The sequence below is a fragment of the Sus scrofa genome, chromosome 14 (genome assembly GCF_000003025.6).
Source record: "Sus scrofa isolate TJ Tabasco breed Duroc chromosome 14, Sscrofa11.1, whole genome shotgun sequence".
NCBI classification, from domain to species: Eukaryota; Metazoa; Chordata; class Mammalia; order Artiodactyla; family Suidae; genus Sus; species Sus scrofa.
The window spans coordinates 31742939-31758593 of record NC_010456.5 but is presented as its reverse complement, the minus strand read 5'-3'; the positions used below and the strand labels follow the sequence as shown (position 1 = coordinate 31758593).

The 15655-nt window shown below is 43.4% G+C and overlaps 2 protein-coding genes across 4 annotated transcripts in view; one reads left to right on the top strand and one right to left on the bottom strand.

Moving 5' to 3' along the window:
• The window catches only part of ANAPC7 (anaphase promoting complex subunit 7), a 45022-nt gene extending 31157 nt beyond the window's left edge, over window positions 1–13865 (top strand). Inside the window, exons 12-14 of the mRNA XM_021072834.1 lie at window positions 7101–7211; window positions 9652–9888; window positions 13329–13865. The gene's annotated coding sequence lies outside the window, so the exon portion shown is untranslated. The remainder of the gene's footprint in view (window positions 1–7100; window positions 7212–9651; window positions 9889–13328) is intronic.
• The window catches only part of ATP2A2 (ATPase sarcoplasmic/endoplasmic reticulum Ca2+ transporting 2), a 70323-nt gene continuing 68280 nt past the window's right edge, over window positions 13613–15655 (bottom strand). For 2 of the 3 annotated variants that reach the window (XR_002338285.1, XM_021072075.1), the window contains exon 21: window positions 13613–14420. Coding sequence is in view for 1 of the 3 variants with exons in the window: in XM_021072075.1 (XP_020927734.1) it covers window positions 14407–14420 (14 nt within the window). In the remaining 2 variants the exon portion in view is untranslated. The remainder of the gene's footprint in view (window positions 14421–15655) is intronic. The other variant, XR_002338286.1, reaches the window with a different exon arrangement.

Here is a 15655-nt window from a genome sequence, read left to right as displayed (position 1 = left end):
AGCATTCTTGCTGGCCACTTAAATCTTCCAGTGTCTGTTTCTTTATAAACAACCCTATGGTGACCTCCTTTTTGCTTACAGCCTTTTCCTTCTTTGGGTAAATTCTCAGGAGGGGGATTTCAGAGTAAATTATAATGATCTTTTTTGGACCTTTAAGGGGGCAGACTAGCTCGTCCTCTTTCTGTGAAGTAAGTCTTTAAGCCCAGGCCAGCCCTACAGCCTTCCTCTGAATGTACCCCAGCTGCCCTAGTCCACACAGGGAATCCAGCCACTGGCTTCAGGTTAGGGATGAACCAGGAGCTTCCCAATCTCTGGAACACCCACCTCACTTCCTTTTGGTGGATTTGGGAGCTTGTGGTAGACTTGCATGAGATCTGCTGAGGCCTCTACCTGTGCTTTTCAAGCCTTTGGATTTGGGGGCCCTTTCCCCTTATAGGACAGCCCTTGCTGGCTCTGGGCTGGAGTATTTCCTTGACTGTAGTGGCATCTTTACTCTAGGGCTGAGGGAGACTGTGCTTGATGCGGTTTATTTGTCTACTTTCGTCCTGAGTCCCCATCCTTCTTGCAGTGTCTCCTCAGAGTTCTGCCCTCCCCACTAGAAGGGCTGAGCTTTTCAAAGGATGGCTCCAGGTTGAAGCCTCAGGTCAATGGCCTGTGACTGGCTGTGTGGCCCTTGCCAACTCCCTTAGCCTCTCTGTGACTCCATGTTCTTTTGGAAAATAACTCAGGGAGTCAGGACCCCTCTCTGGGTCATCCTTTGTGTGGGGCTCTTTGGCTGGGCTGTCAGCATTCAAGCCTTGGGATGGGCCATGTTGGGAGGAGTGGCTCCAAAGCTGAACCTTGGTTTTTTGGGGGGTCAGTGTTCCTGTGGACATCAGCCTTGCCCCCTGGTCCATAGGCTGTGTTCTCTTTGGTGCTGGATCAACAGATTTGCTCTGAGCCCCTCTCAATGCCAAGTCTAGTTCTCCATGGACTTGTGACTCAGGGAAATTATTTTAAAGTTTTTGGACCATATTCTACTTAGGGCCTCAGTCCACTCGACCCCCTGGCCCATCTCCCTTTGTCAGTCCCCTGGGGCAATGGGAATTTTGTCTGGGACTTGAGTGGGAATGATAACAAGCAGGGATCTGTTCTATGAGAGAACTTTGCCTTTAAGCCTGGGTGGTGCCCAGACTGAAGCCCCATCCTTGATGGGCCAAAACAAACTGATCCCCACAGGCCCTGGCTGCTCTCCAGTCCCATACTGCTGCTTTGCTGATGCTTGACGGTGTTTGAAAGGAAGGGACAACAGAGATGACCTGTGCACAGTCCTCATCTGGATCTGCTTGAGCTAGCCATGCGTTGACCAGAAAGGCAGCTTCTTTCTGTCAGCCTAGGGGAGGCCAGGGGAACAGAAGACAAGGCCGTGTGGAGACCCTAACTAGATCCAGGGAGCCACCTCCCACAGAGAATGGTGGTGCCACTGTATTAGGACCAGAGCCTGCTCAAGGGCCAGAGATGTTTTACTTCTATTTCTAAAAATAATAACATCAGGGAGTTTCTGTCATGGCACAGTGGTTAATGAATCCGACTAGAAACCATGAGGTTGCGGGTTCCATCCCTGGCCTTGCTCAGTGGGTCAAGTATCCAGCATTGCTGTGAGCTGTGGTGTAGGTCGAAGATGCAGCTCGGATCCCGTGTTGCTGTGGCTCTGGCATAGGCCGGCAGCTACAGCTCCGATTCGACCCCTAGCCTGGGAACCTCCATATGCTGCGAGAGTGGCCCAAGAAATGGCAAAAAGACAATAATTAATTAATAAAAATGTCAGGAAGTTGCCGTCCTCAGCGGAGACGAATCTGACTAGTATCCATGAGTATTCACGTTCAACCCCTGGCCTTGTTCAGTGGGTTAAGGAACTGGAGTTGCCGTGAGCTGTGGGTGTAGGTCACACACGTGGCTCAGATCCCTCATTGCTGTGGATGTGGCATAGGCCAGCAGCTATAGCTCTGATTGAACCCCTGTCCTGGGAACTTCCATATGCCACGGGTGTGGCCCTAAAAAGAAAAATTAAAAAATATGTCAAATTTTTAAAATACAGCATGCATATGGAAGTATATGGAAACATGTAGAAATACGTATGTACACTATATCCAGGACAAGAAATAAAATGTTTATTTCCACAATCCCACAAGATCCCTGTGATCCCATTCCCTCCTTCCTTCTGCCTGCCTTTTCCCACTACCACTGCCAGAGGTAAACACTTGTGAATTTTGTTTTTATACTTCCTTTCTTCCTTTTTGTTTGTTGGCTATACTTGCAGCATGTGGAAGTTCCTGGGCCAGGGTTTGAACCTGCACTACAGTTGTGACCTGAGCCACAGCTGTGTCAATATTGGATCCTTACCCCGCGGCACCACAAGGAAACTTCCTACTTCCTTTATTTTCTGACCCTGGAAGGTCTGTGAACCTTGAGTAAATAGCTCATTTTTCTCACCTGTAATGTTTTTCCATTGTTTTATTTTCACTTTTACAATGCTTTTATCCTAAACAACACATTTATTTGCCGTTCTTGAACTTATGTAAATAGAATCAAGTCTATATTCTTCCAAGTTACCTTTACCTAACATTATTATTATTTTGTCTTTTTTAGGGCCACACCTGTGGCATATGGAGGTTCCCAGGCTAGGGGTCCACAGCGGGAACTCCCCTAACAATGTTTTAAAAAATTGATCCAGGAGTTCCCGTCGTGATGTAGTGGAAAGGAATCCAACTAGGAACCATGAGGTTGTGGGTTCCATCCCTAGTGTCACTCAGTGGGTTAAGGATCTGGCCTTGCCATGAGCTGTGGTGTAGGTTGCAGACACAGCCAGGATCTGATGTTGCTGTGGCTATAGTGTAGGCCGGCAGGTGTAGCACTGATTTGACCCCTAGTCTGGGAATCTCCATATGCCACAGGTGCAGCCCTAAAAAGCAAATAAATTAATTTAAAAAAATTGATCCGTATTAAAATTGCCATAACTTTATTTTTGACATTATTCTTAAAACTGTTTTAGATTATAGAAAAATTGAGTAGGAGTTCCCATTGTGGCTCAGCAGTTAAGAACCCAACATAGTGTCCATGAGGATGCAGGTTCAATCCCTGGCCTTGCTCAGTGGGTTAAGGATTCAGTGTTGCTACAGGCTGTTGCGTACATCACAGATGTGTCTTGGATCTGGTGTTGGTTGTGGCTGTGGTGTGGCTGTAGTGTAGGCCTGCAGCTGCAGCTCCAATTCAACCCCTAGCTCGAGAATTTCCACATACTTCAGCTAGAGCTGTAAAAAAGAGAAAAAGTGAGTAGATAACAATATAGAATTCCTTCATACCCTGCACACAGTTTCCATGTTAACATCTTAAATTATTGTGGTACATTTATTAAAATTAATTAAACTGACATTATTAACAAAAGTCCAAGGTTTATTCAAGTTTCCTTTAGTTTTTACCTAATGTTCTTTTTTGGTTTCAGGATTCCATCCAAGATAACATGTTCACTTAGTCATCATGTCTCCTTGGATTCCTCTTGGCTGTGAAAGTTTCTCAGAGTATTCCTATTTATTATTATTATTTTTTTTTAGGGCCACACCCATGGAATATGGAAGTTTCCAGGCTAGGAGTTGAATCAGAGCTATAGCTGTTGGCCTTCACCACAGCCACAGCAACACAGGATCTGAGGCACTTCTGCAACCTACACCACAGCTCATGGCAACGCCGGATCCTTAACCCACTTAGTGAGGCCAGGAATCCTACAAACCTGTATCCTCAGGGATACTAGTCAGGTTAACCTACTGAACCACAATAGGAACTCCTCCCCACCCCCCCTTTTTTTGGATGACTTTCCTTGACAATTTTGATGAGGACCAGTCAAACATTTTGTGGGATACTGCATTCGTTTCACACTGCTGTATTTCCACTGTGTACATCTAACACTCCCATCTTATTAATTCTTCCACTGATGGACATTTCAGTTGTTTCTAGTTTTTTTTAAGACAATGCTGCTATACATGTTTTTGTACGTCCTCTACTGTGCATAAGCACAAACTTGTGTAGTGTTATATGTACCCAGAGGCGTGATTGATGAGTGTAGGATATGTGCATGTTCAGTTTTACCAGATGTCAAACTTTTCAAAGAAGTTGTACAAATTTACATGCACACCTACAATCCTTTGTCCTAATTCTTCCTGGCATTTGATATTATCAAACCTTAATATTCTCCTGGATGTTGGATGATGGTGATTTTAATTCACATGTTTCTAGTTTTATAGCAAGTTAGAACATTATTTCATGTATTTAGGAATTACTGGAGTTCTTTTGTGGTGCAGCAGGTTCAGGGTCCAGCGTTGTCACTGCAGTTGCTCATGTCACTGCTGTGGTGGGTTCCATCCCTGGGTGGGGAACATCAATGCCGTGGGTGTGGCCAGGGATCAGATCTGAGCCAAAGTTGCGACCTATGCTGCAGCAACACTGGATCCTTAACCACTGCACCGGACAGGTATTGAACCTGCTTCCCAACATTTCAGAGACACTGCTGATCCTGTTGTGCCACAGTAGGAACTCCTGCTCATTTTTCTTTTTCCTTTTTTTTTGCCACCCACAGCATGGAGAAGTTCCTGGGTCAGGGATCAAACCTGCACTCCAGCAGTGACCTGAGCCACAATGCCAGGTCCTTAATCTGCTGAGCCACCAGTGAACTCTTTTTTTGCTCTTTTTTTTTTTTTTTTTTTTTTTTGTCTTTTTAGCTATTTCTTGGGCTGCTCCCACGGCATATGGAGGTTCCCAGGCTAGGGGTCGAATCGGAGCTGGAGCCACCGGCCTATGCCAGAGCCACAGCAACACGGGATCCGAGCCGTGTCTGCAACCTACACCACAGCTCACGGCAACGCCGGATCCTTAACCCACTGAGCGAGGCCAGGGACCAAACCCGCAACCTCATGGTTCCTAGTCGGATTCGTTAACCACTGCACCACGACGGGAACTCCTTTGCTCCTTTTTTAAATATTTTTTCTTACTAATTCACAGAAGTTCTTTATATATTGTAGGTATAACTCAGAATACGAGTTGCAAATATCTTCCACTTTGTGGCTTGCCTTTTCATTCTCTTTATAGTATCTTTTTTGATTATCAGAGGGTTAAGTTAATTAAATTTAATTAATTTCAGTGTACTTGAATTTACCAGTCTTTTTCTTTATGGTCATACTTTCTAATTCTTATAAAGTCTTTCCTTATCATGGTCAAAAATATCTTCTATATGTACAGTGTTAGATAGGGATCCAAATTTTACTGATTTTTTAAAAATTTATGTTAAAACATACATAACCACCAGTTATTGAAAAATTACTTGCCTTTCCACTGATCTATAATGCCAGTTGTGTTGTATATCAGGTGTTCATAGGTGAGCACCTCTGTTTCTGAGCTCTCTTTTCCATACCATGGGTCAGTTTTTCTATCCCAGCACCTATACCTCATGGTTTTAATTACTATAGCTTTATAAAAATCATTGATATTTGGAAGGGCAAGGCCCTCCTGATCTTACTCTTAGCGGTGTTCTGGCTCTTCTTAGCTCTTTGTACTTCCATTAAAGTGTTAGTATCTGATGATCTAAAATATTTTCTTAAGTTAGATGCACAATTTTCAAAAGGGCATAAGATGAGAGCTTCCTCATCCTCTTTCTTCTAATTCCCTCCTCAGAAGCAACCATAGCTAGTAGCTTCTTGTGTATTTTTTCAGAAATAATTTGAAATTGCGTAAGTTTGTATATATACGACCACCCTGCTTTTTGTACTTGCATGGTTCATCAGCAGAATTTATTTATTTATTTATTTTTTCTTTTTAGGGCCGCATCTGTGACATATGGAAGTTCCCAGGCTAGGGGTGGAATAGGAGCTGCAGCTGCTGGCCTGTACCACAGCCACAGCAACGCCGATCCAAGCTGCCTCTGTGACCTATGCAAAAACTTGGCAGCAACACTGGATACTAACCCAATGAGTGAGGCCAGGGATCGAACCCACATCCTCATGGATGCCAGTCAGGTTCTTACCCCTTGTAGCCACAATGGGAACTCCAGTATTTATTTAAAAAGTAAGCTTTCCATTTTCAAAGAAATATATTTCTTAATATATAAGATGTACAAATATCAAGATGTACTATGCATATGTATAAATATCAAAGAGATATGTTATTTTGTACACTTATAGTCCTGATGTAAAAGGATTTTGAATAGTTTCCAGACATATATTTTATAATTTCTACCAGTTTTGATGAAGAAGCAGCCACTTTTAGCTTTTCCAACACTTCCTAGCTGACTGCTAGACATGTTTGTGTCTTTTCCTGCTGCAGGAATCACATTAGATGCATAGATTGCTTTTCAAAATAGGAATCTGGGTCATGCTGAAATCACTTTTAGAATCAGAGCAAAAGGAATAACATAGGTAGTATATTTTCTTATAATGCTATCATTGATTATATTTGGAGTTGGCTCTATCATCTTCTGTTATCCTTTGTGGGTGTGTATATATTAATATATGTATTTTTTGTCTTTTCAGGGCTGTACCTGCAACATATGGTAGTTCCCAGGCTAGGGGTCAAATCTGAGCTGCAACTGCTGGCCTACACCACACCCACAGCAATGCTGGATTAAAGCCATGTCTGTGTCCTATACCACAGCTCAAGGCAACGCCAGATCCCCCAGCCCACTGAGTGAGGCCAGGGAGCGAACCCACGTCCTTGTGGATATAAGTTGGGTTTGTTACCATAGAGCCACAATGGGAACTCCTCCTTTGTATTTTTTAAACAATTTTTTAGTTTCTCATTTTTTCCCCTTATGTTGATTTGTTAGTCTTGCCTCTTTTTCTGTCATTTCGTGGTTGTCCTAGGAAACAACAACATACTTAGCAGTGTATCTATACCTGGAGGGAGTCTGTGACATTATATTGCTCCTGAGCAACAGAGGCCTGCAGGTCACTTAGACTGCTTACCCCTGCCCCCACCAGAATTTCCCTCAGTGTGAGTCTGCTGATGAAGAGCTCTGTTTTTGTTTGAAAATATCTTCATTTTACTTTGATTCTTTAATTACTGTATCTTTTCTCCAGGTTTAGAATTCTAGGTTGCTGGTAATTTTAGCCCATGAAGCTGTCATCTCACTATTTTCTGGCCTTTACTGACTGTTGTGAAGTCAGCAGTGGGCTGTCACACCTAAAAAGGTAATTAATGCTTTTTTGTTTTTTCCTCTGATGCTTGTAAGATTATCTCTGTCTTTAGTTTTCAGCAGTTCACTATGTCTAGGGCTGGGCTTAATTTTATTTACACTCTGTAGAATTTGTTGGGATTCTTGCATCTGTGGACTACTGTCTTTACCCATTCTAGAAAATTCTCAGTCATTCCCTCTTCAAGTAATATCCTTCTCATACTGTTGTTTTATGAAACTATGATAAAATGTATACTTTACTTTGATAACTTTCTCAGTATATCTTCCAGGTATTTTAACCGTTATTCTGTGTTTTCTAGTTTTTTTCCTCTCTGCGTTTTGGGTGTTTTCTTGTCATCTGCTTCTACTTCAGCTGTTATTTTGCAAGGTCCACTCTGATGCCACATCCATTCATCCATTGAAGTGTTTTTTGTTTTGATTTGGGTTTTTGGCTATGTCCATGGCATGTGGAAGTTCCTGGGCCAGGGATCAAACCTGCGCCAGAGCTGTGACCTGAGCCACTACAGTGACAATGCTGGATCCTTAACCCACTGAGCCACAAGGGAACTCCAATTAAGTTTTCAATTTTGGTGATTGATTGTACTTGAAAAAAATTTTTTTTTGGCTTCGCCCATGACATATGGAAGTTCCTGGGCCGGGGATCAAATCCAAGCCACTGCAGAGACAACACTGGATCCTTAGCCCAATGTACCACAGCAGAAACTCCGGTGATTGTACTTTTCATTTCTAGGATTATCTTTAATTTTCCTCTGCCGTGTTCTTTTTTTTTTTTTTGCCTTTGAGAGTTGCACCTGTGGCATGTGGAAGTTCACAGCCACAGCAGCGTGGGATCTGAGCCACATCTTTGACCTGTGCTGTAACTTGAGGCAATGCCAGGTCCTTAACCCACTGAGCGAGGCCAGGAATTGAGCCTGCATCCTCATGGATACTAGTTGGGTTAGTTACCGCTGAACCTCAGTGGAAACTCCCTCTGCTGTGTTACTTTTATTATTGTTTTTTTATGGCCACGCCTGCGGCATACAGAAGTTCTTAAGCCAGGGATCGAATCTGAACCATAGCTCCACTTATGCTGCAGCTGCCGCAGTGCTGGATCCTTTAACCCACTGCATGCCAGGCCAGGAATTGAACCCATGCCTCCACAGCAATCCGAGCTGCTGCAGTCAGATTCTTTTATTTTTTTTGCTTTTTAAAAACAGCCATACCTGCAGCATATGGAGGTTCCCAGGCTAGGGGTCAAATCAGAGCTATAGCTGCCAACCTACACCACAGCTACAGCAACATGGGATCTGAGCTGCATCTGCAACCTACATCACAGCTCATGACAATGCCAGATCCTTAACCCACTGAGCAAGGCCAGGGATTGAACCTGCAACCTCATGGTTCCTAGTTGGATTCTTTTCCACTGTGCCACAAATGGGAACTCCTGTAGTTGGATTCTTAACCCACTGTGCCACAGCAGGAACTCTTGCTGTGTTCACTTTTGATAATTTCCTGTTTTCTGCAGATTTTCATCTATTTTTCTTTAAACAAAGTAAGCATGGGTATTTTATATCTAATACTTCCAATATGTGAGGTCTGAATGGGTCTGTGGTGTTTATTTCTGTGGGCTCTCACTCATGGTATCTTGTTTTCCTATATACTTGGTTATCTTCTACTATGTGCTGCTTTGAAAAACAATTACGTGATTCTCCTAAGACATAACATGAAGGTAACTTTCCCAGACAGGATTTACATCTGTTTCTTCTTCATGCTTAAGAATACTGCTGGTGACTTTAAAATTCATATGCTTTGAGGTTTCATAGGCCATCATGGGGATATAGTTTGAGCTGCAGGGCCTCAAGAGCAGTAGAGTCAGTGTCTACATGCTCTCTAGCGTGAGCATGTTTTCCTGGTTTGTTTTTGTGTTTGGTTTTTTTTTTTTTTGGTCTTTTTAGGGCCGTACCCACAGCATATGGAGGTTTCTAGGTGGGGGTCCAATCAGAGCTGTAGTTGCCAGCCAACGCCAGATCTGAGCCATGTCTGTGACCTACACCACAGCTCATGGCAATGCCAGATCCTTAACCCACTGAGCAAGGCCAGGGATCGAACCTGCAACCTCCTGGTTCCTAGTTGGGTTCATTTCTGCTGATCCATAATAGGAACTCCATGTTTTCCTGGTTCTGCTCAGCACCAAGACAATGCTGCCTACAGTCCTTGGAGTTTTGGGGAAGGAAGGCAGATTTACTTCTAGTTTGCTTGTACCCTGAGCTGTAAGTCCTTCAGGGGTTACAGGCTAATGTCCTATGAAACTTCCCACTTTTGGTGGGCCCTGGATTTGACTTTGTCTTTTTCACTGAGAGCCCTCAAAACCCCTTCCTGCTTTCATAGGACAGTAGGTGCCACTAGGAGAAAAGTTGACCTTGGGTGTTCTGATTACCTCCCTTGCTTTCTCTTAGATTTCGGCCTGGAAATTTGGGATTGTCTTGTAGTTCTTTGTGCTTCTACGAAGATTTTTAAATATATTTGGAGAATGACTAAGATAGTAGAATAGGAAGACTCTGAGCTCATCTCCTCCCATGGGCACACCAAAATTACCACTATTTACTCGGCAGCTATTGATGAGGATGACCTGAAGACCAGCAGGAAAGATCTTCTACAACTAAAGATATAACCAAGCAGGAACCGTGATACAGGTAGGTAGTGTGGAAACACAGTATAGTCCAGATCCACACCATCAGGTCAGTGATTTACAAATGGGAAGATAATTTCAATGGAGAAGTTCTCCCCAAGGGGTAAAGGGGTCTAAGTCTAAGCCTCACATCAGGCTCCCTAGCCCACTCTCTATATATACATCTCAGCCATCAAAAAGAATGATGTCTTGGAGTTCCCGTCATGGCGCAGTGGTTAACGAATCCGACTAGGAACCATAAGGTCGTGGGTTGGGTCCATGGCCTTGCTCTGTGGGTTAATGATCTGGTGTTGCCGTGAGCTGTGGTGTAGGTCGCAGATGCGGCTCGTATCCCGTGTTGCTGTGGCTCTGGCGTAGGCCGGGGGCTACAGCTCCGATGCTACCCTTAGCCTGGGAACCTCCATATGCCGTAGGAGCGGCCCAAACAAATAGCAAAAAGACCAAAAAGACCAAAAAAAAAAAAAAAAAAGAATGATGTCTTGCCATTTACAACAACGTGGATGGACCTGCACTAGAATATTTCACAGGGCAGACGATATATATTGGACCTCATTCCTTGCCAGTTCATAGACCTACCTTGTATTTTCTGAAGGCTGCATCATCTGAAAGTTCTTCGTTTTATTGATGGGCATCCAGGTTATATCCAATCTTGCTCACAACAGTGCAGCAAGATTTTTTTCGTGGAGTTCCTGTCGTGGTGCAGCGGAAACAAATCTGACTAGGAACCATGAGATTGCAGGTTTGATCTCTGGACTCGCTCAGTGGGGTAAGGATCTGGCGTTGCTGTGGCTCTGGCATAGGCTGGCAGCTGTAGCTCTGATTGGACCCCCTAGCTTGGGAACCTCCATATGCCGTGGTGCAACCCTCAAAGGACAAAAGACAAAGATTTTTTTTTTTGGTGAAAGTGTGAGAGGATTTCACCAAAGTTCTTGATCAGAGGGTATGGATATTTAAAAATTTCAGATATTTATTGTGAAACTGTCCTCCAGTGATCAGGCCAATTTATATTTTCACCATCAGTATGAGCTGTTTCCTAATGCCAGCTGCAAAGGGGAGATCAGCATCAACCTTTGATCTTTGCTAATCATGTATGAAGAGAATTTGCTCTTTTTCATATGCATAACATATCTATTTTTCTAAAGAGGTGTATTCTCTCCATCCAATTTTACATTTTTATGTAGTCAGTTTATCCCTCTTCTGAGATTTTGTGTCATGCTTAGAAAGACTTTTCAGCATTCATGTTTTCTTCTGATACTTCTATGCTTTAATTAATTAATTGTCTTTTTAGGGCCACGCCCACAGCATATGGAGGTTCCCAGGCTAGGGGTCCAATCAGAGCTGCAGCTGCCAGCCTATGTATGCCACAGCCACAGCTACACTAGATCCAAGCCGCATCTACAATCTACACCACAGCTCACAGCAACATTGGATCCTTAGCCCACTGAGCGAGGCCAGGGATCGAACCTGCATCCTCATGGATACTAGATTTGTTTCCACTGAGCCATGACGGGAACTCCCTATGCTTGCTTGCTTATTTATTTTAGGGCTGCACCTGCGGCATACGTAAGGTCCTAATCTAGGGTCGAATTGTAGCCTACACCACAGCCACAGAGATGTAGGACCCAAGCCACACCTGCAACCTACACCACAGCTGATGGCAACACCAGATTCCTAACCCACTGAGCGAGGCCAGGGATTGAATCTAGTATCCTCTTGGCTACTAGTTGGATTTGTTACCACTGAGCTACCATGGGAACAATATTTTTTAAAAGAAATCTCAGACTTGCAAACAGGCATAATCAACCCCTATATTCATGGCACCCAGGCATTACTTCCAGAAGTGAAACTCTGCCTCCCCTCCTTCTTGGAACCAACCACTATCCAATTTACCACTTCCTATCCCTGTGGCTGGTGTCCGTGAACTTATTACTGATCTGTTTGCACCTAGTCCACAGAGGTGAGGAGCTCGCAGTGAGAATAAAACCACCACGGGGCTGTTTAACTGACTTTGTGAGCTAGAATCTCTCAAGGAAGCTGGTGCACATGGCTTAGCACAGTCACTGATCCAAGGGCCAGGTTAAAAACTATGACATAGTCTTGTTATGCTATTTTGTCACATGCATAGCATCTTATGTTACTTGATTTTGTTGATGTATAGTTGGTTTTTAATGTTAGGTTCTGGTGTATAACAAAGATTCAGTTACACACACCTATATACTTTGATATTCTTTTCCATTATGGTTTATTATAGGATATTGAATATAGTTCCCTGTGCTGTGTAGTAGGTAGGACCTTGTTTATCCACTCTCTAGACATACTAGTTTGGATTTGTTTTGCATATTTTAAGCTTGATATATACACTGCACTTTGTTGCACTATTCATGGAGATTTATCTGTTGATACCTGTGGTTTATTCATTTTCAATGCTGCAGTGATTTCAACATGCCTCAAAAATACTTATCCATTTTCCTGCTGCTGTTGGTCATTTGGGTTGTTTCCAATGCTTTTCTTTTATAAACATCCTGGTATGGCCCTTCCGGCACTTGTGAGGAATTCTCTAAAGTAAATTTAAGAGTGGACTTGCTTGCTGGGTTGTATGTTAAGAGGATCTATAAATTTCCAGATTATGCTGATTGCTCTGCAGTGTAATAAGGATGGCCCATTCTCCATATCCTTGGTATTAGGTAATCTATTTTTGGGTCACTAGACAGGTATGAAATGGCATCTCATTGTTGAGTTTAATTTGCTAGTGGGGCTGAACATCTCATGTTTGTAAGCCACTCGTTCGTTCGTTTATATGATTTAGCCATTTTTCTTTTGAGGTTGCAGCTTGGTTTTTTAAATCTCTTGATCCGTTTTTATTTGGGCATAAGGGTAGAGAGATACAACCCTTTTTTTCAGAATAATCAATGACATAATGGATAACCCAACTTTTACCTACTAAGCTAAAATGCTACCTTTCCCAGATAATGCATTTGATGAGTACAGCTTAATATCTGAGAAGTTTGGTATACTTTCCTTGCTACCTGTGTTTTCTTCATTTTTGTTAGATTTAGTAATGTACGACTCATGTAGCACTCATTTATAAAATGTCAATTTCCCAATTTTTTTTTTTTTTCTTTTTTCTTTTTAGGGCCACACCTGCAGCATATGGAGACACCCAGACTCGGGGCTGAATGGAAGCTACAGCTGCTGGCCTACACCAATCACAGTAACGTGGGATCCAAACCACATTTGTGACCTCCATCACAGCTCAAGGCAATTCCGGATCCTTAATCTGCTGAGTAAGGCCAGGGATCAAACCTTCAACCTCATGGTTCCTAGTCGGTTTCTTTTCCACTGCACCACAATGGGAACTCCATCCCCTGAATTATTAAGCCTTCCTAAAAACGAGGTGTTCCCATCGACCCAGTCTGACCATTGTTCCCTCTTGTTCACTCCTAGGCACTTTCCCGTCTCCTGTCTGATGTGGTGACTCTTGTGTTAATTATCTCTGATGACACACTCAGCTTTTCTCATACTGGAGGAGAAGACAGTGGAACCAGGGCAGGAGTATTTTACAGATTTTACATCACACAAGCAACCTACTTCGCTGCTCTCCTACTCAGAAAGTCAACAGGAATTTCCTGTTTCTTTTATCCACCAAAGGGAAACCTCAGGTACAGGGCTGGCGGTCCTCAGTGCACATCACCTGCCCCTTGCGCATGAGAACAGTCAACACCACACTGTGAACTTATCATAGAATAGATTTATTTACCTGAAACCATGTCTGTGCAATACTTTTTACCAGCACAGAAATAAACTGATCTCTATTTACAGTCTAAAGTCAAACATGCGTTGTGATAAATTGACGTTTAGCATTTTATTAATATAAATGCATCACAATATTCGTATTGCACCAACATCTGTCTACTGCTTTTGATTTCATTAAATAAGTTACATTTAATACAGTGCAAAATAGCTGTTTGCACACTCAAAAAATAACTGAAGTTATGAGCTAGAAGCCTACATTTTAACCAACACCTGTAGTGTTTTCAATAAATTTATAAATAAGCAAACTGTACAGGGCCAATTAAAAAGTAGCATGTTTCAATGACATCATAGAGAAATCTGGCTACTTACAACTTGAAGGCATGCATTACAATTGAATATTGTACATTTATTTAAGCTATGACATTTTGCACAGAGAAACATGGATACTTGGCTGATGGCTTCTAAGTTCTTGGGTAAGGTTTCAGAACCTCATTCTTCTTGCAGCAAAGAAACCAAACTTCTCTGGAGAGGATTTCTGATCCATTAAGCTAAATTGTACATTTGTAATTATTATTTTGATTTAAAAGCTAAAAAACCCCACTGGTAATACACGTTTCCTCCACGTAACACACAATGAATTGGGGACTTTTTTCTAATTTTCTTTTACCCCCAACATCAATCATGCAGAGGGCTGGTAGATGTGTTGCTAAAAACGCACATGCACGCAACCGAACACCCTTATATTTCTGCAAAATGGTTTAGGAAGCGGTTACTCCAGTATTGCTGAAAAGGAAAGAGAGAGGAAATCACCTTTATGAAATACAAGAAGGAAATGTTAGAATAACTATTTAAGATTAATAGTGACAGATGAAAAGGAATATTCAGTTTGATTTTTTAAGAGTAAGACCAGCATTTCTGATTAACTGTCCCTGAGCTGCTGCCCACGCAGGGTAGCATCTTGAAGCACTGGCTCGGCCACACAGACCCCCATACTGACTAGCTCACAGAGCAAAGGTCACCCCTGGCTCACAGGAATTTAATCATTTTCAGGTGTAACAGAAGCTGAGCAGGAAGAGTTTTGGGTGAGCAGTGCAGAGGATAAGGAAGGCAAAGCAGTGAGCAGCGTAGTAATCAGCGCCAAGCCTCCAGCGCCCTCCCGTTCCTTCCCTGGGGCCCAGCCCTGCTCAATCCTAGAAGAGGAGCTGTTTGTCACCATTCTCTTTCAGGAAAGAAGGCTGCAGATTACCCTCACTGTTCACCGCAGGCTGGTGGTTCTGACTGAATGTGGTGCGGACACAGTGGGCTCGGCAGACACTGAGCTAATGCTCGTGGTCTCGGCTATCCCTGAGGTCTGCCCCGGTAGGTCTGAGCATGGCACCACTCCATCCAGTTACTGATGGAGACAAAAGTCGAGAGGCTGACAGTGCCTTCCTGCAGGCACCCGCCACTCCCGATAAGACAGAGCAGCATAACTGCTAAGGAGATGCCAGTGCAGACATGTTTTTCTGTGGCAAAGCCTGGAGCAGAACAAAGGGATCCTGCTCAGGGCGGCACTGCGTCTTCCCCACTCCCAGCTGTCTGGGTTGAGGGAAGTGGGCATCCAAACTGCCTCTGTGGGCTGGACAGGCTGAAAAACCACAAGGCAACAACCTCCCGGGGCCACCTGGGGCTGTGCATGGCTCCTCGAGCAGCCCGTCCCACTCAACTTTGTAAAAGCCAATAAATCAAAGAACTGAGTCAGGAAAAAGTCGAACATTTGGTTAGTCTGGGATTGAACTGCACTCCACCCAACAAGCTCAGACGTCCTGTTTTGGTTTGCAGCCCAGACACTCCTTGCATTTGATCTACCCAACCTGTTTCTGTCTATACCTCATAATGCTAACTAACACTGGCAAAACCTACCCCTACATTTTTCTGCCAAGCAAAACAGCCTCCCCCATCCTCTGAGAGGCCTCAGTGAGCCAAGCCCGGACTCTGCATTAAGAATCCGTTTCCATGTGCCTCTTCTATCCTCTTAA